General features: G+C 39.5%; 1 protein-coding gene across 1 annotated transcript in view; it reads left to right on the forward strand.

Moving 5' to 3' along the window:
• The window catches only part of LOC107745374 (cyclic AMP-responsive element-binding protein 5-like), a 55,569-nt gene extending 31,366 nt beyond the window's left edge, over positions 1 to 24,203 (forward strand). Inside the window, exons 4-7 of the mRNA XM_016559243.1 lie at positions 12,671 to 12,988; positions 14,485 to 14,712; positions 17,338 to 17,446; positions 20,484 to 24,203. Coding sequence (XP_016414729.1) covers positions 12,671 to 12,988; positions 14,485 to 14,712; positions 17,338 to 17,446; positions 20,484 to 20,608 — 780 coding nt within the window. The 3' untranslated portion in view covers positions 20,609 to 24,203. The remainder of the gene's footprint in view (positions 1 to 12,670; positions 12,989 to 14,484; positions 14,713 to 17,337; positions 17,447 to 20,483) is intronic.
• Positions 24,204 to 24,968: the final 765 nt, after the last annotated feature.

The raw sequence follows: 24,968 nt of genomic DNA on the forward strand, positions 1-24,968 counted from the left end.
GATCTCCTCTCACAGGCGGAGGGTACGATCTTTCACCGCCGCCCGGAGCTGTGGATGCTGTGGGTATGGCCTCTGAGGGGGCACAACTCGTAGCTTCCGGTCTCTCAACTGAGGTTGTTGAGACCATACTCCAATCCAGAGCTCCCTCTACGAGGAAACTGTATGCCTTGAAGTGGAAGCGGAATGGAGGCTTCACCTCGAGGTGGTGAAGCAGATATGGAGATTTTTTCGTCTGTATGCCTTTCCCCCCGGGACGGGGTCCGTCTACTGCTAGTAGCCCCGTTCTGGTCGGGCCGAGTATGGTTCTTGGACCTTGGGCAGACACCCCCTAGTTATACGTTTCCTCTGCGGTGCGCTGAGGCTGAGGACTCCGGTACGATCTCATGTCCCCCCGTGGGACCTGGCTGTGGTGTTAGAAGCTCTTTGTAGGCCTCCCTTCGAGCCTATTGAGGAGATCTCTGATCGCCAACTCACTATAAAGACTACCTTCCTTCTGGCGATATCTTCTCTCAAGAGAGTTGGGGATCTTCAGGCCCTCTCAGTGGCCCCCTCCTACCTAGATTTTGCGCCCGGTCTGGCCAAAGCGTTCCTCTACCCTCGAGCAGGGTATGTTCCTAAGGTCCCCTCCTCTACACCACGGCCTGTCGTACTCCAGGCCTTCTGTCCTCCTCCCTTCCGGGAGCCCGACCAGCAGAAGCTTAATTGTATGTGTCCAGTGTGAGCACTGGACACATACGTCCACTGAGCTGCCCTGTGGAGAAGGGCGGACCAACTGCTCGTGTGATACGGTCCCCCTAAGAGAGGTCTCCCTGCTACGAAACAGACCCTCAGCCGGTGGATAGTGGGTGCCATTTCCATTGCTTATGAGTCCTCTGATCTCCCCTCGCCTCTGGGGGTCAAGGCTCACTCAACCAGAAGTGTTTGGCGGCCTCCAAGGCCTTGTTAGCAGGTGTATTTTTGCAGGGCATCTGCAATGCTGCGGGTTGGTACACACCCCTAACGTTCGTCAGGTTCTATGTCCTAGATATGCGAGCCACTCCTGGCTCTTCTGTTCTCTCGCCCTAGCTGTGCTCTTCCACATTAGGCAGGGATTTGTAAGTCTGGCGGCGTGGGCATACTCGTTCCCATGTAACCATGGTTCCCAGAGGGAACGAGATGCTGCGTCTCAGTGCCACACTTCCGGCATCCCTGCGAGCGCTTGCTTCATTCCTAGAAGCTGACGCCGGTTCCACCGCACGTGCTTTTAAGCTTCCTGGTCGCTACGTCACCCCACCCGTGGCGTCTCGCCCATCCATTGGACTGATTACACACGTGATTCAGAGCACGGTCACGCTGAAGGTGTTCCCATAGCGTTTTCCGATGCAGCGTCTCGTTCCCTCAGGGAACCATGGTTACATGCGTAACCTGGAGACGTTTTTTTTTTATATACTTTTAAGATTGTAAGTACACTACAAATGCACATTCAATACATTTAAGCACACTTCTTTCTGTAGTTTAACAGTGCGGTCAATTGTCACCACAGCAGCTATTTATGTTTATTTTGTAACTAATTTGATATTTCCTTAACTATACATTTACAGGCACACATGAAATAAACTTCCCTTTTTTCTGTATCTTCACTTGTATAACTAAATATGTGAAATAAAGATTTGCTAAAACTAAGTTCCTCATCAAACAACCTACACTTTATTCGGAGAGCTGTAGCTGATACCTTTATTTGTCTAAATGCAACACATGCTAATACATTTCAATACTAAAGACATTAACCTACCTGTCTTTTCCTCTTTGAAGTTAAGGACCCTCGGTACTCGCAGATCCACACCATGAGCGCAATCAGCTCTGTTTTTACAACTGTTTGACCCTGAAATGTTTCAAATGGTGTTTGTTGAATGCACTGTGTAAGTAATACAGGTTGATTGGGAAGGCTGGAGCCTCTTTCATTTCATGCTGTGCGGTATTTACATGGTAAAATGATGGATGTCTGTGTCGGCAGTTGCACTCGTGTTGATTAGCTTGTCTGTGGAGCTGATTGTGTCTGCTTTTGTTAGGTGATCCTGATTGGGTTCTGTAGCTATTACCCAACCTGCCATTCAGGGGAGGCTTTAAGGTAGTGATTTCCTTTCTCAGCTCATGCTTCAGAGGAGAGTTCTGGTGCCGAGCCACTTATGAAGTGGGAATTCAGTATTTAAAGAGCTTGTGTTATTAAAAAAAAGTATAGCTACTAAAAACGGGTGTTGGATTTACTTTAAAACAATTTCTATGCTAGTAAACTTCATTTAGATTTACATTTATGCATTTGGCATTTTTTATCCAAAGTGATTTTGGATATTTGAATAGTTCTTGCTTTCCATGGGAATCAAACCCATTACATTGGCGTTGCTTGCTCCATGCTCTACTGTTTGAAATTACAGGAAGGAAATTTCACAAATATTACACAGAAATGGCAAGTAACACATTAAATTAAACATGCATTTTTAAGTAGAAAATGAAAATACTGAAATAGTATTTTATTGTAAAATATACTTCAGTAATCTTTTATTTACAGCTTCATTTTTTACAGTGTATGACATTAAAATGTACATATTTTTCTTAATAAACTTACTTTTTTAAAATAAGGGGTGATTTTTAACATTAGTTAATGCTTTAGGTATCATGAGCAATGAATGAACAACATTTTTAAAGCATTATTAATGTATTTATAAATATGTAATTATTTATTAACATACTGTTGTTCCTTGTTCATTCATGTCCATTCATAAGACATTAATTTATGATTAACTTGAAGTGTTAAAAATATGTTTATTGACATTAATTAAATCAGTACTATTCCCTGTTAGTTCATTATATCTAATGCATAAATTGCTATAAATAAATTGAACCTTATTCTAAAAAGTTAACAAATATTTTCATTATTTTTCATTACAACATAATTCCTTATTAAACATAATTAAAACATAACTTTTCTCTGCTAACTGTTCTTTTTTATCCAGTAATGTCATATCCCACTTTTCTCAATCCAATCAATTCTCAGTAGATAAAATCTAGTCCCTCCCTACATTTCTCGCTCAAAATTCTGCTTCACTCTGAAATGTCACATTTTAGAAGTTAAATGCATTTCAAATAAACTTTTGTGTTATTTTTTTAACCCTTTAAACTATTTCGAGATCCTGAAGTCTGAAATCTTTTTTATAAGAATGAATGTCCTTATTTTTTTGCCACATGTGTCTGCTTGTAGTTTTTTTGCCTTCCTGCTGTCATTCTTCCCATTAACTGCATCATGTATAAAATTCCTGCTCTGTGACAAAATGCAATGTAAAGCCAAATTAAAGTGGTTCCAAATGATTAGCCTGGCAAAGCTGACACAGACCCACAGTTGTGCCAAACAGCGCAGTCTGACGGCAACACTCCCACCAAACAGATTGCCTCTCCCGGCTCAGAAACCCTCCCATAAGAAATCAGTTAAGTGGTCCTCAGCTGGCAGCCGCTGGCAGGGTCTTGCTTAAGGGGGCGAGATGGGAGTGGGGGTGGGGATTGTTAAAAATGAGCTAATGGGCTGTGTGGTGTAAGGATCGAGCATGCGCAGCGAGGCACAGCAGGGCCTGGACGCGGAAAGACGAGGGCAAGACCCTTATTGAGTCTGGCATCAGTATTCAGGGGGAACTGGGAGAAATAGATGGGCGTCTCGTACCTTGGAGTCCTCAAGAGTGCAGGAACCAGTGCCAGGAAAATTACAGCTCAGATTTATGCAACGAGGGAGAGTGAACATAAAGCACAGTACAGACCCAGAGGGCTGAAGTTCTCAAGAGTTAGTGGCTGAGACGTTGAATCTATGGGACTCTAGTGCAGGATACTTTATACCTCTGATTTCAACCTCCTCTGTGGTGGGAAACGACTGTAAAATAGCACAGCCATGACTAGTACGGATAGTATAAAAGGATAAAATCACATTTGCAATTAAATATTTTTATAGTGTGCTGAATGGGGCTGTCAGTTGAACACATTGCAATTTATTAAAAATAAATATATTAAAAAGAATTTGTCAATTTTATTAATAATTAATTTAAAACTTGTTTTAAACAATGCAGTAAAAGCAGTAATATTGTGAAATATTATTGCAATTCGAAAGAACAGTTTTCTATTTTAATATATTTTAAAATGTACTTCTTTCTATGATAGCAATGCTGCATTTTCAGCAGCCATTATTCCACTCTTCAGTTGTTGTTTTTTGATGAATAGAAAGTTTAAAAGAACAGCATTTATTTAAAATATGCATTTATTACAATGTAAAAGTCTTCACTGACAGTTTTTTATCAATTTAATTCATCATTGCTGAATAAAAGTAATATAAATGTAAATATTTTTTTTTTAATAATTTACTTGAACACATTTAATCATAATATAATTCTATAATATGAAATATCATGCAAGTACACTCATAATTTTACAAATTTTCATAAAACCAAGGGCTCCAACTTTCTCATTTGGTTTATGTTAGAAGGAGAGAGAAGTCTCACAGTTTATAAAGTGTAATCGTTGCAGGCAAGGAACAGGAGAGAGATGAAAGGAAATAGAGAAGAAAAGAAACAACACAGAAAGAGATTGACAGAAAGAGTATTAGACAGGTAGCGCTGTCACTGATATGGTTTAGAGTGAGTTTAGTTGGCAGCAAGTCTGGGCTCTTTCTGGCACAACACACACAAACACACACACACACACACACTGTCCTGCTCCACTTCTACCCAGGGGCTCCCTCTTACCTCTGACCTCATTCACTTTGATTTACTCCTTCAGCAGCAGGTGTGGCCCTCCCTTTCTCCTTACACTCTTTTATTGATATGAAGTCATTCCTCCGTCTGCAGAAAGCTAAGTGTGTTGTAAAGATGCACCTTGATGCACTCGCAATGATATCACTCAAACACGAGTGTCACGAAGGAAGAGGCAATTAATAAATACCATTAATGTGCAATTACCCATGATGCCTCAGGCTTTGTGAAAGACATGACTGAGTGACAGAAATGAGAGGTCAGAAAAAAGAGGCTAAAGATCAGTGATGAAACAGAGAAGAATTTTAAAGGATTGCTGCTTTTATGACTGTGGACAGACAGATATCTGTATGGATATCACATGACCGAAACCTGATAGATCATCGTCTGGGCTCTATGTTTTATATCACTTAAAATATCTGATGATTGATTTGTAGAAGGAAAGGAACAGGATGAGAAACATTGTGGATCGTTTTTGTGGAGTAGTGTTGTGTTGCCACATTTTCATACAGTTTGGTCCAATTTGAAGCTTGTTGTGGCCAAGAATCATGGCCTTTTTTCTGCTTTTACATGCCATTTAGGTGTGGAATCATCTGAAATTGAATATATATATATATATATATATATATGTATATATATGTGATATAATAAATTCAAAAGAATGGCAACAGTTTTAAGAAAACTAAACAAAAGAAAACAAAACATTTAACATTTACATTTAATCATTTAGCAGACGCTTTTATCCAAAGCGACTTACAAATGAGAAGAGCAAATAGAAGCAATTATGACCAAAAGGAGGGCAACAGTATACAAGTGCTGTAACAAGTCTCAGTTAGTCTAGCACAGTACACATACCGTTTTTTTTTTTTTTTTTCAGAAAAACAGACAAATAGAATAAGAAAATGTTAGCATTAATTAGTCAAGTGCTGACGAAAAAGATGTGTCTTTATACGTTTTTTGAAGATGGCCAAAGACTCAGCTGCTCGAATTGAGATAGGCAGGTCGTTCCACCAGCTTGGCACAGTCCAGGTAAAGGTCTGTGAGAGTGATTTCGTGCCTCTTTGGGATGGTACCATGAGGCGTCGTTCATTTGCAGAACGCAAGCTTCTGGAGGGTGCATAAGTCTGAACTAGCGAGTTTAGGTACTTTGGTGCAGAGCCAGTGGTTGTCTTGTAGACAAACATCAGTGCCTTGAATTTGATGCGAGCGGCTATCGGCATCCAGTGCAAACTGATGAAGAGAGGTGTGACGTGCGCTTTCTTCAGCTCATTGAAGACCACTCTTGCTGCAGCATTCTGGATCAGTTGCAAAGGCTTGATAGTACATGCCGGAAGGCCCGCTAAGAGAGCATTACAATAGTCCAGTCTGGAGAGAACAAGAGCTTGGACAAGGAGATAGGAAGGGTCTAATCTTTCTAATGTTGTATAAAGCAAATCTGCAGGACCGGGCCGTTGTAGTAATATGGTCTGTGAAGCTTAGCTAATCATCAATCACAACTCAAGGTTCCTGGCTGTCCTAGAAGGAGTTATGGTTGACGAACCTAGTTGCGATGAAGTGCTGGGTTGGCTGAGACCACAAGCAGTTCTGTCTTCGCAAGGTTGAGTTGAAGGTGGTGGTCCTTCATCCAGCCAGAGATGTCTGTCAGACAGTCTGTAATGCGAACAGTTGCCGCTGGATCATCTGGTTGGAATGAGAAGTAGAGTTGAGTGTCATCAGCACAAAAAAAGCAAAAATTGGGAAACGTCCAGAAACATTGGCTTTTTTCAGACAGGCAGTAAAGGATTTTTGGCCCATCCAACTTAAATATGTATTTGTTATCTAAAAAAGGTGGGGAAAACACACACACACACACACACACAAAAAGTTTGTTTGTTTTTGCGTCTTAGTTTGAACATTGAGCAAAAAACAAAGAAACAAACAAAAAAATTTTTTCTTATTGACCAGTAGGTGGCACTTGTTGCAATAAAGTTTGAAATACACTGCAGAACCTATGCAAGAATTTTTGCTCTGAGGGGGCATCTTTCAGCCTTCAGCAGTTTTCAACTCCCAAAACGCCATTCATTTACACAACAATGGCGTTTTGGGAGCCTAAAATCGCAAACTTGAAAACAACACAAATTTGTGAAAATGGTGGCATCTTGCCACATGCGTATTATGCGTTCAGTCTATAGGTATGTGTGCAGGTGCGTAGTGTTTAGTAGAAAGTGACATTGCCAACAACTGGCCTGGCATGCATTATACAGCGTTTTTAGTCATTTTCGCGGATCCGTGTGAACAGGGATAGTTTTGACAATGTTGTCATCTGTATGTGAAACTTTTCAAAAACACAAAGAAAAACCTTTTCTGTGTTTAGTACATTGTTGTCACGTAAATCTACCCTAAGTGTTACAAAAAAAATTTTTTTTGAGTATCTTTCAAAAGATTTAATTTGGCAAATCAGATTAGAGCTTGCCAGATCAAGAAAGTCCTTTCCAGTTTTTCAGTGACCAATTCTTAAACTTTTACATTCAGTCCCCACCTATCTTTGGTTCCATCTCATCTCACACAGGTGCTTCACACACTTCTCAGTTCAGGAGAGTTACCCTGTAAAGGACAGCTTCTCAACAGGCCAACACTTGAGTTACAGTAATGACTGTTTTCCCCAGGTTTTGCAGTGCCAGCGTGCAAGACAGCACTATCATTACAGGCTAATACAGCTGCTGTTTCAGCTCTGAGGGCTTGACTATAATGTCTGTTTACACCTCATTACGAAAGGCAGATGAGACCTACTCAGTGACACACATCAGCGCTGATCTGGGTTCTCAGCTAACGTCATGAGAGATTATGTACACGTAACATAAATAGGTTATATTACAAGCCTCCCTGCACTGTTCATTTCTACCTGCCAGATTTGGAAGGGAAAGTTTTCCTTGAAGTACTTGGGTGAGAGTACTTTTATTCTCATTTCTTTTCTGTTCGTGCTACATTATTGACAAGTCTAGTTTTGGTTGGAAGTGTAAAGGATGAATAATCTTAGATTAATAATTGCTTAACAAATGTGATCTGAACTTTCTGATTTTGATGTGTCAGTTTTTTTTGCCCCGTTGAGTGACTAATGGTTTCAGGTTTTTTCTGTGTTTCTGCCAAAAGCAGAGCAGGTTTTAGTGGTTTGATTGATGTTACCAAAAGCTTTAAAGAATGAAATGTCTGTCTGATAAGTGTGCTGCATGGAATTTATATATATATATATATATATATATATATATATATATATATAGCTGATTACTTGCTCTAAATCCTACAGTTAGCATTTCTGACTTATTTTCTTACTTATATAGTGCAACAGTTGGGTTCCAGAAGTAAAAACTCCATTCATTTTCATTTTCTCCGTAGGGAAAGTGATTTTTAATAATACAATAACTTAGATAATGAAACCTTAGACAGACCTACTGTGAGTTGCCAGGATGTAAATTGATGGTATATGCTTTTGTTGAAGCCATCCATTGGTATTTTTTCAACTGATTCTTAAAATGCTGAATTTGTGGTGAAAAACTGCATTACTCATGATACTGTAAAGAAAATTCCACCAATCAGAAACTCGCGGTGAGCAAATTGTGCCAAAAGAACTTGCAGGGAATGGCCACTTCCTTGAAACACCGCAAATGACGTGATCAAGTCTCGCTATGTGGTCAAAATACTTAAATAATTGTGTGTATATAAATGCATATTTTGCAATATACTTAAAATACATTGTTTCTATAGATATAATCAACAACAATAAATGAATAGTTATATTTCTCTATATGGGATTGTAGTTCTTTCCCTCACTAAAGCAGTTAAGTACACAGTCTCATGCCTTTGTCATTTTGTCAATTTCTTGCTTCAAATAATGTAATGTTATGATTCACTTCATAGCTTGTTGGTTTGGTTCATGGCTTATAACGCTTTAACAAAGTCTTTTTTAAAACCTCTATGGGAAAAAAAATACTTAAGTGCACTGAAAAAGTAGGCAGGCATTAATGCACTCTATTTCGTCAAGTGTTTCAGCACAAAGCTTGTGTATTTCATATCACTAGTGTGTATAGTGTATCTGTTAAGTGTGTACTTCCTGCATTGTGCCGTCTCTTTCAGCCTGTTGTGGCTCATTTGGCCTCTGACCCCGTGCGGCACTCTGGGGCCCTGCTCAGAGCCAGACTGATTACATTAGAGCACTGATAGCGGACGCTCTCCCTACGCCCCACAAATGATGGATGGATGGCTCTTCCTGTGGAAGAAAAAGAGCAAGAGATACTCCAATGCCCCCCTTCTCACTTCCTCCCTCCATCCGCAGCTGGCCCAGTGCCAAGCTGAGCTTTATACGACGAGGCCCCGTGCTTGTCCCCTCTCTTAGCGTGGCACGGCCCCAGACAGAGACATTCCACTGCGTGGGAACTCAGTGCAATCTGTCTGAACAAGAGGGAGGGAGAGATAGGTGCACAGCTGCCCAGGTCCAATCAAAGTGAGAGCGGTGTTGAGTGACAGGTGGTGCAATCAGTCAGAGGTGTTTCTGTGCACTGTGACCCCAGTATGTCAAGTATGTTAATGATTGAAAGATGGTCCCTCGGCTCCTGTGATTCTGATTCAATCCATCTTGGTACACTTATTAGAGACTAATACAGATGTCAAGTTTTCTAGCGAAGAGAGTTAGCTGCATTATGTTAGATAAGACTCATGCACAGCCATGCACAACTTGAAGAATTTATCCATTTCTTGATTAAATTTACCAGTGAACCCATAACTGTGCTGGAAAAAGTGCATAATTTCAAAATAATAATAAAAAAAAATTAAATATTAAAGTGTCCAAAATATTTTATAATTTAATACATATAAATTTAATTGCATTAGATAAGATGTACCAAAGATGCCTTTTTAAAAAAATACAGTAAAAGCAGTAATATTGGGAATTATTACTACATTTTAAAATAGCTGTTTTCTATTTTAATATATTTTAAAATACAATTTATACCTGTGATGGCAAAGCTGAATTTTCAGCAGCCTTCAGTGTCACATAATCCTTCAAAAATCTTTTTATTATGCTGATTTGATGCTCAAGAAACATTTTTATTATAATCAGTGTTGAAAACAGTTGTGCTGCTTAATATTTTAGTGGAAACCATTATATATTTTGTTCAGGTTTCTGTGATGAATAAGTTCAAAAGAACAGCATTTATTTGAAATGGAATTTTATTGTAGCAATTTTGTAACAATGATCAATATCTTTTAAATAATGTCCATATACTTTTTTGGCTATTGTGTTAATAAAGTTACATTTAAAAAGCTCAAAACAGCCACTTTTGGTCCATTTTACCACAACAAAAAATACAGACATAAAAATCATACACATAATCATACACTAGACATATACACATATATCACACTGTGGCTGTCAGTGTTTTCTTAAAGGGAAGTGTTTTGCATGCTGCAGCAGAAATGTTGATAAAGGCAATGGTGGGTTATTACTGCTGTGTTGGCAAGGGTTAAGGTGGATTAAGATGCAGCGGGTGGGGGAAAACAGTGTTAATGCCGGTTAAGGGCAGCAGTAAGGGTGGGTAGGTTAGTGCTTGTGCATTTGGCAGCAAGTGTGTGAAGGCAGAAAGCACTGGCAGCTCCAGCAGTCAGAGAGGGACGATATGGTTTGGCTTAGAGAGCTGAAGAACAAGCAACTTATCAAATCAAATCAATTTGAATTTTGTTTTGGTAAATAGCAACTAGGATGAGTCAGAGAATAAAACATCTTGGAAAAAAAGACATCTCACAGGTTGACCAGCTTGAGAAGAAAGGGATGCTGTGCTCTGGTTTGTGCCTTGGCACTCACATACAGTCCAGTTGGCTATGCCTCTCAGAGAGTGAATGTGCTGCCTGTTACAAACACACAGCTCTGACTGACAGCATCTGGAGCGTGTGGGAGAACAGGAGCATGGCAGGGACACGTCTGATTCCTTTCTGTCATTCTTTTGGATTTGTTTGTGAAAACATATGAGATTTAAATTACTTAAATGTAACGTTTCCCTCACAGGGTGACCATATGTCCTCTTTTTCCCGGAACATGTCCTGGCTGGGATTTCTAAATTGCCTGAAATGTCTGGTGTTTTGGCTTTGTTGTCCTATTGTTTTTTCATACTCACTGAAGGTAATGACTGAAAAGTAGTTTGACCAATAGCATGCAGGCATTGTACATAATCGACCAATCGTGGCGTGCGAGAAGGTGGGATCTGCAGACAATGGTCAAAGCACTGAAATATGTGTAAATATAATGTATGAAGACTGTTCAGAGCATGTCAATAGCAAAACAAATTAATTTTATTAAAAACTTAATTATGTTTTTTTTTTTTTTACAATAGCATTGGAAACAATATTTTCTTTTGCTTGATGATGCTGCATCCACACCATTAGGTGTCAAAAGCCCAAGACTCATATTGGCCAGTGCAACAAACAAAAACTTACTGAGTGCCCCTTTAAATGTGTAATTTTGTTTTATTATTATTTTTTTCCATGAAGAGATTATCCTTGCTTGACTTCATTTCATGTTTTCTTTAATATATTTGAGTCATTTTTTGTGTGTGTTTTGTTTATTTTTTTGAACCTCAGACCCATTTCTTATAAAGTAAGTCTACCTGTTCAGCTCTTGTGGAAATATATACCGTAGACTCAACACTCTCTAAAAATACTCGTTTTTTTTTTTTTTTTTGGCTTGGCTCAAGTTTAAGAAAGTCAAACTGAATGGACACAGACATACAAGTATATATGCACATGCTTATGTACTTTTTCATTTTTTCATTTTGTCTACATGTGCCGTCAACAGATCAAACCATCGGACATATTTTGGCGGCATGTATGTTTATACTTGTGGCTTTTTTTTCAAACCCCTAAGTTGTCTTATTGAGCTGCCCAGAAAAACAGCCGTATGAGAGAGAGAGAGCAGTCAGATAAACATATTCCAAACACAGACGCGCTTTGAGTGTCTCTAGAGTCATAGACTCCAAGACCAGCCCTGGGTGAAAGCTTAAGTAGACCACACGGTTGAAGCAACAGTGCGTAGGCCGAAGGGGAAATGGGCAAATCGGGGGAGAGAGTCCCCAGGGCCCTCTCGCTGCCAGACCTGCACCGTGCTGGGCTCGTTCTTCAGATGAAGCTCTTAGACAGTGACGACAGATAGTGGAATAGTGTGTTTGGGTGTGTAAGAGGGTGTGTAGGTGTGTGGGTGAGAGGGTAAATGGGCATGATGGGCTTAGTTCGGACATTCATGTACGTCACAAAGTGGGCGAGCGGTCACATTTAATCTATTGGAAAAAATAGAATCATTCACTTGTCAACTCACTAGACAGCCATGTTTTGTCTAGATAAAATAAAGATGCATTTTCTTTGGAAGCCAAATTTTAATTAATTTTAATTTATGCTTAAACAGAATTTTTTTTTACAATTTATTGTTTTAAAATGTATTGTCTTAAAATATTGTTTGTTGTTTTTCAATCAAAAAACCCACTAGATTTTATTTTAGTTTAGTTTATGCTTAAAGGTAGAAAGAAATAGATAGAAATTTGCCAATATGGTAAGAAAAATAAATGTAATATTCTTAATAATAATAATAATAACATATATAATCTCTCTCTCTCTCTCTCTCTCTCTCTCTCTCTCTCTCTCTCTCTATATATATATATATATATATATATATATATATATTGTTTGTTTTAGTGAGGTTTAAATATTTTCATTGAAACATTCATTAAGAAAACAGTTTTTGCAGTGTTCACAACATGGCCCCCTGGTGCTAATCAAAGTCTAGGTGCATTTTTTCTTCAGTGGACTAAATAAAAGGCTTTTTTAAGTGAAAAATCTGAAACTTGCTAGTCATAATGCTAACATGTTTTCCCCATTTTTCTACTTTCTAGAGACTGAAAGCTGCCCTTGCCCACCATCCAGGGGGCATGGTGAACGGCAGCATGAACTCCATGGGTCATATGATGGAGATGATGCAATCGCGGCAGGATCAGACCGGTCACCACCACCTGCACTCTCACCCCCACCAGCACATGCAGGGCCCACCCCACGGATACCCACACCATGCCCACCACCACCCCAGCCATGCACAGAGCGCCCATCACCACCCACAAAGCCACGGGCACCACAACTCCCACCCGCCCCACCTGCACCCTGCACACGGACATCAGACCTCTCCACACCAACCAATGCACTCTGCTGCTTCACAGGTACTGAACTGGAGTGAGATACAGTTGTTGAGGGTCTAATGCTGCAATACAAGTGATGTAGAGATTGATGAGTTAAGCTGAATTTAAATGTTCAAGTTTGCTTGAGTTGGGATAAATTAATTGAGAGAGAGTAAAAAAACAACAACTGGGGCCATATTGTGAACATCTGCCAGAAAATTATTTTTTTTCCTCCAGAGTTTATATATAAAAACTGTACATTAAAATGAAAATACTTTTTATTTCTAAATTAAATTAGTTGAAAATAAAGTAAAAAAATGTCAGGGTGGTACAACTGTCTTAATGTCATAATGAAGAAAAAACCCTCATTAAAAGAATGACATTCTTAAAAAGAAAAGAAAAAAAAATACATAAATAAATAACACTAAGTTTTCTTGAAGTATTATTAATATTTAAGAAAAATGTTGTCTGCCAAATCAAAGTTATGTGGTGCAACCAACATGCAGAAACACACACACACACACACACACAAGAAATTATATAATATAAAGGCACCTGCAAACTCAAGGCCAATAAGTCTCTTAAAATATCAGATATTTTGACCTGATTATGACAATGCAAGGTTAGTTCAGGTTGTAAAATGTAATGTGATGCAAAAGAAGTAATGATATTTAATGAAGTAAATATTCATAATGTTTTTTAAAAATACTTTTTACTTTGAAAATATGTAACAAAAAAATAAAAAATAGGTGTACATTCAAATTTGTTCAATATGAAAGGAAAATGTATGTTGCTGAAAATGTAAGTTGTAAATGAAAACAGTTCTTACGTATTACTTGCACCACATTTTTGTTGAAAATGATATAAAAGGTTTTCAAAACCATGTGAAATAAAGAGTATATTTCTAAGAACTTTGGCACATGTGTTTTAAACTAGACTTTTACTCTCACTCTTATTTGTATTAACCTGTCTACTTAAAATTCTCTTCAGGTCTTTAGGGTGACTGAATCCATCTTTTTGTGATTCAGAAGTTCTGCTTTAATGTATTATTAAGCCAAAGAAGGGGCCCTGTATACATACAAACCATCAAAGCCACTGCATTTTCCATCGCCTCCAGAAACCTGTAATGATCTAAAGACGGCAAACATGGCAACTGCCAAGCATATGTCAAAGAAGCTTTTTGTGGGCCTTGTGCACTGGTAGTGGCCCTGTTTTTCAGGGTGTTGTAGAGAATTGGTCCGAGTGGACATGTGCAGTGGAAAACTGGGCCCTGACACCTCTTTATGAGGGTGGGGCAGCCTGTAAATCACACTGCTGTTTCTCACACCCAGACGTCCATCATAGGACTGTAGGGCCACATGCACAGGGCACATGTTGTTTTAAAGAAAACTCCCAGACAGGAAGCTTCTAACTGAAGAGGTCTGAGCGATGAGATGTTAGACAGGTGATTGGCTGGCAGCCAGGTCTGTGAATATATTAACATAATGCCTCAGGGGAGAATTGTAACTTCAGACTGTTTGTTGTCCCGTATTTTACAGTTATCTCCAGCTGCACAGCAAATGCAGCCGACGCAGACCCTTCAGTCCCCGCCGCCCAGCGGAGGGCGCCGCAGACGGGTCATGGACGAGGACCCCGACGAGCGCAGGAGGAAGTTCCTGGAGAGGAACCGCGCGGCCGCCACACGCTGCAGACAGAAGAGGAAAGTGTGGGTGATGTCGCTAGAAAAGAAAGCGGAGGAGCTCACCCAAACCAACATGCAGTTGCAGGTCAGAATCACTCATTCGTACACTTCTCCTCAGCTGAAAGCCTCAGTTCTTAAGCGTTAAAAAGCACACTTCACTTTGGAACACACACTGAGATGTATTTCACGCGGGGCTTCATATTTCACTCGGTATTAGCTTACTCTAGACCACAGAAGCTCATAAACACCCTTGATATGACAGCTGAAGCTACTGTCGATGGAGAGCAGATGGGGACGGCTGTGTGGAGGGCAGGGTCAATGGGTTATTGAGGTCTACAGAGTAACCAGAGCACAGCCAGCTGCAGCTGAATGTGCGGTTTGTAGGCCAGTAAAACCTCTGTGCATCACGGCACATCTCATCTGCGAGAGGTTTCCATTCATATGCATCCATTTGGGCTCTCAGTAGACCTTGAATTTGCATGGAGATTTACCTGAGAGATTGATGCTGTGTGTGTAGTCATGTAAGTCTGTTTTTGGAGGATATCCTGCACTACCCGCAGCTTAACCCAGTCAAGCTGGTTTTCAGCAGGTCTCCAAGCCTGATTGAACTGGTGTACAGGTGATCGCCTGCTGGTGGTCCAGTCTGACCAGATGACACATGTCTAAAGCCCCCTCTAAAACCATGAAACCAGAACAGCTTGACCTCTTTTGGACATGGTGATCATCCTCATCAGGCCACATCATTCGCTCTCTGCTTATCTGAGCAAGCTGAGGTTAACCTGTCTTGCTCAAGACCACAGTCGATGCTTCGCTGGTTGCAATTAGTGTGGTTTGAACCTTGCAATTACCAGCCTACATTTTTAACCACTAGGCCACGCCATTCCTACTAATGCTAGACTATGTAAGGTACTTGTGATGTATTCACAAAGATTTTGCTGACAATAAAGATTTGAATTCATTTTGAATTCGTTTTGTGAACCCTCTTTGCCTCATGACTAAAATTGAATCAGTTGAAGACACTGATATATTCGCATTGTGACTCAAAAATGTTAATCGAAGTCTCTGTATGGCAATTTTCATATATTGAAATATTTACACTGTAACGTTCAGATCTTTGGGTTTGGTCAGACTTTTCTTCTCTCCATGCTCACCAAGAATGATCAAAAATACAGTAAAAACAATAACCGTTTTCTATTTTAATTTATTTTAAAATCTAGTTTATTCCTGTGTTGGTAGAGCTGAATTTTCAGCAGCTCTTCTGTGTCTTCAGTGTCATATGATCCTTTAGAAATCATTCTAATATGCTGATTTGCTGCTCAAGAAACATTTCTTATTATCATCAATGTTTATAACAGTTGTGCTGCTTAATATTTTGTGGAAACCATGTTTTTATTATTATTATTATTATTTTTTTTTGATAAATAGTTCAGAATGTAATTTATTTGAAATAGAAATCTTTTGCAACATTATTTATTTATTTACTGTCAGTTTCATCATTAATGTATTCTTGCTGAATAAAAGTATTAATAAAACAAAACAAAAAACATACTGACCCAAACTTTTGAATGGTAATGTATATTTAGCAAAAAAAATTTATATATATATATATATATATATTTATTTATATATGTATGTATGCAAACATTTCTGTTTATTATGATGTATTCTTATTCTGGTGCATATAAATGCACCAATATAAATTCTTTTTGCATTAACTATTTTAAATTAAATTTGCTTTGGTTGAAATTAAGGTTCCTCTGAAAAAAAAAAAAGATGATGATATACTGTATGTTTTATATTGTCAAAAAGTTGAAAAATAGTGAGATATAAACACCCAGCCCAAGTTCCCACTAACAATAGAACAAAACATGTTAAATGTGTTTGTTTTTCTTTGCTATTGCATAGTTTGCTGAGGTGGGACAGAATACTCATAGACACCCTGGCACTCCCATAGTCCCACTGTTCAGGCTTGTTTTGTGAAATATTCACCCCACAGTCACAAACATGGTACCTGTCAAAGCGAGGATTCTTCTCCACCAAGCATCCCTGAAACGCTGCCATGTTTTCATATTGGTTCTGCTAAATCATTTAATCAAATTCAAGAACTCTGTGTGATCAGACGCTTGTGTTTCCCACAACGGTAATTGTAGGGAATTCACCGCCTGTTCATTATGAGGTTTTCTAATGAGACCCAGACTTGTCTGGCCTTTAATTCATTGTGTCTGCTGGGAGGTTTGATGTGAAGCTGCCAATACATCCACAAGAGACCTTTTTCCAACATGTTTGTCATAATTATGTTAAGTATTGCATGGTTTATGACAAAAACAGAACATCATAAACATGTGTGCCTTTGTTTAAATTTGTTTACATACTAAGGAACCATAGGGGCTAACTGTCACAAACGTGATTTCCCAAACACGGCTTAAACTTAATCTTAAACTACAAAGGAATTTCAATAGACAATAACTCTTAAGCAGTCAAATCCAAGCCAAACTGTATCCAGGAAACTTGTGAAATATACATTTTTATCTGTGAAATAATGAGGGACATTTTAGTTTTAACTTATGTTGCTACACACTATGTTTTGTTTTATGTCTGTAGCCAAAGTGTATGACTGGATATTTCACTAGCAATTAGTTATTCAGTTCCTGTAAAGACTGAGGGATTTTTTTTTGTAAGTGTTTCATGTTATTATTGTTTTTATTGGCAGAACGAGGTCACCATGCTAAAGAACGAGGTGACACAACTGAAACAGCTTTTATTGACACACAAGGACTGTCCCATCACCTCCATGCGGAAAGAGTCTCAAGGTTACCTCAGTGAGTACCATCACACACCCACACGGCCAGAGGTGGCATTACGTAATAACGAATATACTGTATATTGTTTGTAGGACACACCCACTGATATAGATACTTGTGACATTTTTAAAATGTTTGGAGGCTGCCACTCCCTGGTTATAGAGGAGGGGAAAAACACTCATTTTCTCAGTCACTGACAAACCAGTTGCCTAGCGGTGTTTATGATGCAGAATTATTGTTTCCATTTTCACTTTGAAGTAAATGTCTTCAGGTAATGTACACTGCCTGTCTTTCTAAACGTCCAAATTCATCAATAATTAATGAAGTTGTGAATATTTAAATATTCATATCAATGTGGTGTTTATTATTTTCACAGTCTTCTCATAGGAAACAAAAATCACAAATGAGATCTCTTTAATATCTCAGTTATTTTTCCTAAACTACAAGTATGCGGATGGATGGATGGACATATGGTTGGTTGGATGGATGGAAGGATGCATAGATGGACAGATGGATGGACAAATAGACAGGCATATGGATGGATGAATAGATGTATGGATGGGTGGATGGATGGACAAATAAACATATCGATGGGTAGATGGATAGATGGACAGATAGACAGGAGATCGATAGATGGACAGATTGACAGACATGTGGATGGATAAATGGATGAATGGAGAGATAGACATATGAATGCATGGATGAATGGATGTATGGTTGGATGGATTGATGGATGGACAGATAGGAAATGGATGGATAAATGGATGAATGGACAGATAATAATTATAATAATTAGTTACATTTATATAGCGCTTTTCTGGGTACTCAAAGCGCTTAACATGAAAGCGGGGAATCTCCTCAACCACCACCAGTGTGCAGCATCCACCTGGATGATGCGACTGCAGCCATAGTGCGCCAGAACGCCCACCACACACTAGCTTATTGGTGGAGAGGAGACAGAGTGATGAAGCCAATCAGTGTATGGGGATGATTAGGAGGCCATGATGGTCAGAGGCCAATGGGCTTTTTTGGCCAGGATGCCAGGGTTACACCCCTACTCTTTTTCGAAGAACATCCTGGGATTTTTAATGACCACAGAGAGTCAGGACCTTGGTTTAACGTCTCATCCGAAGGACGCATATGGCATATGGATGGATAAATGGATGAATGGACAGATAGACATATAAATGGATGCATGGATGGATGGACGAATAGACAGATGGATGGATAGATAGGGAATGGATGGATGGAGAGATATACATATGGATGGATAAATGGATGTATGGACAGATAGACATATGAATGGATGCATGGATGGATGGACGAATAGACGGATGGATGGATAGATAGGGAATGGATGGATGGACAGATAGACATATGGATGGATAAATGGATGAATGGACAGATAGACATATGAATGGATGCATGGATGGATGGATGGATGGACGAATAGACAGATGGATGGATGGACAGATAGACATATGGATGGATAAATGGATGTATGGACAGATAGACATATGAATGGATGCATGGACGAATAGACATGGATGGAAGGATGGATGGATAGATAGGGAATGGATGGACGGACAGATAGACATATGGATGGATAAATGGATGAATGGACAGATAGACATATGAATGGATGCATGGATGGATGGACGAATAGACAGATGGATGGAAATATGGATAGATAGGGAATGGATGGATGGACAGATAGACATATGGATGGATAAATGGATGTATGGACAGATAAACATATGAATGGTTGCATGGATGGATGGACGAATAGACAGATGGATGGATAGGGAATGGATGGACGGACAGATAGACATATGGATGGATAAATGGATGAATGGACAGATAGACATATGAATGAATGAATGAATGAATGCATGGATAGATGGACGAATAGACAGATGGATGGATAGATGGACGAATAGATAGATGGATGGATGGATGGACATATGGATGGATGCATGGATGGATGGACGAATAGATGGATGGATGGATAGATAGGGAGGGGATGGATGGACAGATAGACATATGGATGGATAAATGGATGAATGGACAGATAGACATATGAATGGATGCATGGATGGATGGATGGATGGACGAATAGACAGATGGATGGATGGACAGATAGACATATGGATGGATAAATGGATGTATGGACAGATAGACATATGAATGGATGCATGGACGAATAGACATGGATGGAAGGATGGATGGATAGATAGGGAATGGATGGACGGACAGATAGACATATGGATGGATTAATGGATGAATGGACAGATAGACATGAATGAATGAATGAATGCATGGATACGTGGACGAATAGACAGATGGATGGACAGATAGATTGACGAATAGATGGATGGATGGATGGACAGATAGACATATGGATGGATAAATGGATGAATGGACAGATAGACATATGAATGGATGCATGGATGGATGGACGAATAGACAGATGTATGTATGGATGGATAGATAGGGAATGGATGGACAGATAGACCTATGGATGGATAAATGGATGAATGGACAGATAGTCATATGAATCAATGAATGCATGGATAGATGGACGAATAGACAGATGGATGGATAGATAGACTGACGAATAGATAGAGGGATGGATGGACAGATAGACATATGGATGGATAAATGGATGAATGGACAGATAGACATATGAATGGATGCATGGATGGATGGATGGACGAATAGACAGATGGATGGATGGATGGATAGATAGGGAATGGATGGATGGACAGATAGACATATAATTGGATAAATGGATGAATGGACAGATAGACATATGAATGAATGAATGAATGCATGGATAGATGGACGAATAGATTGATGGATGGACAGATAGACAGGGAATGGATGAATGGACAGATAGACAAATAAATGGATGAATGGACAGATAGACACATGAGTGGATGCATGGATGGACAAACAGTCTAAAAGGACAGATGGATAGATGGATTGACAGATGGACTGACAGACAGCTGAATGGACGCAACCAGACATCTTCATCTCTCCTCTTGTCCCTCAGGTCCAGAGAGCAGTCCGGCAGGAAGTCCTACCCCTGTAACCCAACAGCAAGTCATCCAGCACAACACCATCACCACCTCCAGCACAGCACCCAATCACCGCACAGATATTAACCCCATCCACTAGAGACTCCAGCCCCTGACGCCCTTTACCACGCTGGACATCCCGACTGCAAATCCTGGACAGACACACACCTCTGTGCCTAAGTGGCAGCTTATTCATCTGTTTGCAATTTGTAAATGTAAACTGATTACCATTTTGTTTAGTTCTGTGTGTTATATGTTTCCATTTGTGTCTGCTTAAAAAAGGGAGTTTCATAAATCATTGGGCACCATCTCGCTTGTCAAAGACATCACTAATGGAAACGCAACTGTTACATCTGTTCCTGGATTTCTGCTGGACCACTGCCTTTACAAATTGCAAAATTCAGATAGCTGGATAGCTTTTTCTATGAATTTTCCATGGCCAAAAAGATGCTGTCCTTTCCTTTCTGTTTATTGTTATAACAATTACTCTCACAGTCCCCTTTTTATCAAATTCAAAAGGATAAATTAGGAAGGTCAGTCTCCATTGGGAGTTCCTAATGAAAGTAACCTGAAGCAATATGAATCTCTGACATGCTCAGCAATCTGATTGTCTTCACTTGCTCGCTCGGACCAGAATCTAGATCAGATTAAGTTCAAACTATTAGCTCCTGTCATTTCAGATATAATTTCAAAAGTTATTTTCTTAAAACAAAACAGCTTTGGGCTCCTAAGCTGGTACAGATCATGTAAATGGAATGCATTTATCAGGCTCACACAGGCTGCTGTGAGCATATGCCCTGCTGAACATGTGTGAGATTTCAGAGTATTCCCAGAGTGGCGAGTTCACAGCTGCAATCGTGTTGCACCAGGAAGACATCTCACTTGGCGTTTCTGTCCAAACATTTCAGAAGATACCATCAGCTGTTTCATTTTAAGCTGGTGTAATTTCTGGTCAGATTTACCCCTGGACCTCATCAGTTTGCATATTACTTCTTCTGGCAGTTCATTTCGGTATCTGTTTTAGATCAGCAAGTGGACTAAGTATTACACACATACTTCAATACATTTTTATGTATGTTTTGTGCTCATATGTGGGCCTTCCAACTAATGCACTCCAACTAATCTTGCACCAAAAATAATGCCATGGAAAACTTTTGGCAGCTTTTGCCTTACCGGAGGCTATGGAAAACATAAATGCTACTTAAAATTAGCTTTCGTTTTGGCTCAAAGTATTGTTTAGATCTTCCTCGGGCATTCTGACTGTGAGGTAAATTTAATTTAATAGGCTTAAATGTAAAAGGATATATTTTGATACATAGTCCTGGTTTGTTTGGTGCCTAGGAAATCATATGAGGCTTCCTTCTTGACATGGACCATGGTAAATTCTGCACTTGACTATAGTCTTTATGAAACCGTCAAGCCCCAACAAAGGTGCTGTTGGTTTTGAGATGTTAGTATACAGTCAGCAGCTTACTGTAAGGGGCAGTTCACGAAGAATGCATTTTCACATTTATAAAACGCAAGATGAAAATGGCAAAAGGCAGGTTCTCAAGATGCGTTTTTAATTTAAACTTCTTACAACTTGACAAGGGCTCGAGATGCAAAAGGCGTTAAAAAGCAGCAACACACAGTGCAATGCCATTTTAATGGCTGTCTCAATCACTAAATCCTTCCAATACACTGGAATGTTCGCTCCCTAAAAAATCTCACAATGCACCACAAAAACCAGGGCGCATTTATGGTTACTATGTTCCCTTACTGGAATACACATGCCATTTTCTGAACCGCGTTAACTCAGAACATAGCATTACACAATAGAAGGTTTGATGGTGGCATTTTACAACTCAGAAACAGTGTCCCAATGTGTAATGAACCAGGGTTCTTACCTGTGGACACGATATACTGATTCACGATCTAGGGAGCTGATTGAGATGCACTCGAATAAAAGTCGTGCAATGGAACGCGAAAACGCATTCTGTGTGAATTGCCCTAATAATAACATTCCAATGTGACCTTTGTAAGGGATGTGTGGGCAAGATCCCATATACCTCATGAGTGTATGATCATGGACTGATGAGCTATAAGATGGCCGCTGTCACTTTAAGACATTGAGTCCTAAATACCTTAAAGACCATGACACACCAAACCAACATTAAAGAACTAACGGTGATGAAAGCTTCGCCTGTGTCTGGGCTAAAAAGTTGCCGCAAAGGCTACAACCAAAGGCCGACTAGTACATACATTCTGCATATGCATGAAAAGAAAAAACTTTCCATACCAGCAGGTGGCAGTAGTCGACAACAGTATTCATCATTCAAAAAGGGAAACCAAAACGTAGGACTACAGAAATACAAACCATAAACAAAACAGTGCTTTCTTACAACTTTGTTCATTCCAGACGTTTTTCGTTGCCATATCATTATGAAAATATTTGCATACTGGAATGCTCAGGTTGGACGATGTAAAATTAGAACAGCCATCTGTGTGCGGCCTCTTGACTTGAGGTATTTGCTTGTTTTCGTAACTTTTGTTTTTCTTCTTGCGCGCTGGTTCTTTCTCACCGACTGCCTGAGACTGATTCAACTTGCTCAATCGGCCAAAAAGCCACCAATGACGTTAATGACGGCCTGGCGTTAGCAGACAGCCAACTGTTGGCTTGGTGTGTCACGGACCTAAGTTGCATTTTCCTTGTCTAATTGCAAATAATGACGCAATTTGGTCCACTTTTGTTTTCCTCCGCTGCGAAAATGTAGCATTTTACTATTTCTACACAGTTACTGATCTAGACCGATCTAGATACTGCTTTCCAAATGTCACTATGTGCCTGAATATGTCTTAAATACTCACAGAGGGAAGAATGTCAGTCCTTAGTAATACCTTGATTGCATTTATCAAGGTCTTGACATTGTTTAGCTTTTTTTGTAAAGACTAATTACTAGTGTTTTATTGTGGACACTGTTTTGTTCCGGACTCGTTTTGGTGTTAATGGACTTTTCTACCTTCTTGAACCAAGGAGGCCTGGGATGAGAATACAGGCAAGCTGGAAATGTCTTGGCATCACGAGGAGAGAAAAGGGCCTTTTTTTCCAGCAGCTAAGCTCAGAACTCTGTTTCATGTTTTTCACAGTTTGTAGAGGATTTTTCGTCCCTCCTAAATGGAACATATTGATTCCCTTCGCCTTGCCTCGTAGCACTGTGTTTGGAACAAGAGCGTGCAAAACGACCTCCACATTGAGAGGTGGAAATCTTGTAGCTGTCTATGCACTTTGACCTCTGTGAGCAGCAGAGGATGGAATAGCCATATAGAAGACTCAGCGATTCCCAGTTCCCACACCAGCGAGAGCCAGCCACTGTCAATCTATGGAGCAACGCAACTTGTACGGACCAATGGGATTGGAGCCTAGAAAGGGTCACCCCAAGAAGGACACAATTCGAACCCTGAAGGCTTGGTTTTGGAGGTGCTCCTGTAGCTTTAAGACTTAAAACTGTCCCTTAGATAAAACCTGTTTGTCACTGTGAAATGGGTGACATCGAGGTGAACTGGAAACATGATTGTGCTTTTATTGTTGATTTTGTTGGACCTGATGGTGGTTTGGTTGTTTCCCAGCATAGTTCACATAGGATAGTTCACCCAAAAAGGAACATTGTCATCATTTACTCATTTCATTGCATACTTGTATCTTTCTTAACTTTTTTCTGCAGAACACAAAAGAACATATTTTGAAGAACTTTTTACAGTTTTGTCCGTACAGTGAAAGTCAATGGGGTCCAAAGGTTGCAAACTTCAAAAAGGATGTAAAGGTAGTGTAAAATATAAAATCATTGATTAAATACTGTATGGTGATTCATTGAATCAAAATCATTGATTTGATTTGAGAGCGAATAACCACTTTGCTCTGTTTGGTGATAGTATCGTTTCAGAAGACTGGAGTTGTTTGGATTAGTTTTACGCTACCTTTATTTATTTTTTGGATCTTGAAACTTTTGGACCCCATTAACTTTCACAGCACGGACAAAAACACGCTAAAGCATTTGTCAAAATATGTTCTTTACTGTTCTGCAGAAGAAATTAGTTAAGGTGCAATTACATTTACTGTTGTTCACCAAATTTTTGTTGGACGAAATCCAGTCATTTCTACAGGAATCCACGAGAACAGGAATTTCGTGTGATGGAGAAAGGTTTCCCTACGCAGATTTTGCAACTGATTCACTGCACTGACCAACAGAAACTGCTTGGTTTTAAAGTGTCAATAGTGTAGAGATGTATAAAGCACAGCTTACACAAACGTCAATAGACAATGGACCTTTTTTGCCCAATGTGACCACACCTAAAACGATGATCAATTTTTTTTGGGTGAACTGTCCCTTTAAGTAACTCAATGTTTTCTGTGCATGTAGCATCATAATGTGGTTTCGAATGGGATTCTGATGCCCACAAAGGGTGTGAGTTTCAATGTTTTT

The sequence above is a fragment of the Sinocyclocheilus rhinocerous genome, unplaced genomic scaffold (assembly GCF_001515625.1).
Source record: "Sinocyclocheilus rhinocerous isolate Xijiao unplaced genomic scaffold, SAMN03320098_v1.1 scaffold1249, whole genome shotgun sequence".
In the NCBI taxonomy this organism is placed as follows: domain Eukaryota; kingdom Metazoa; phylum Chordata; class Actinopteri; order Cypriniformes; family Cyprinidae; genus Sinocyclocheilus; species Sinocyclocheilus rhinocerous.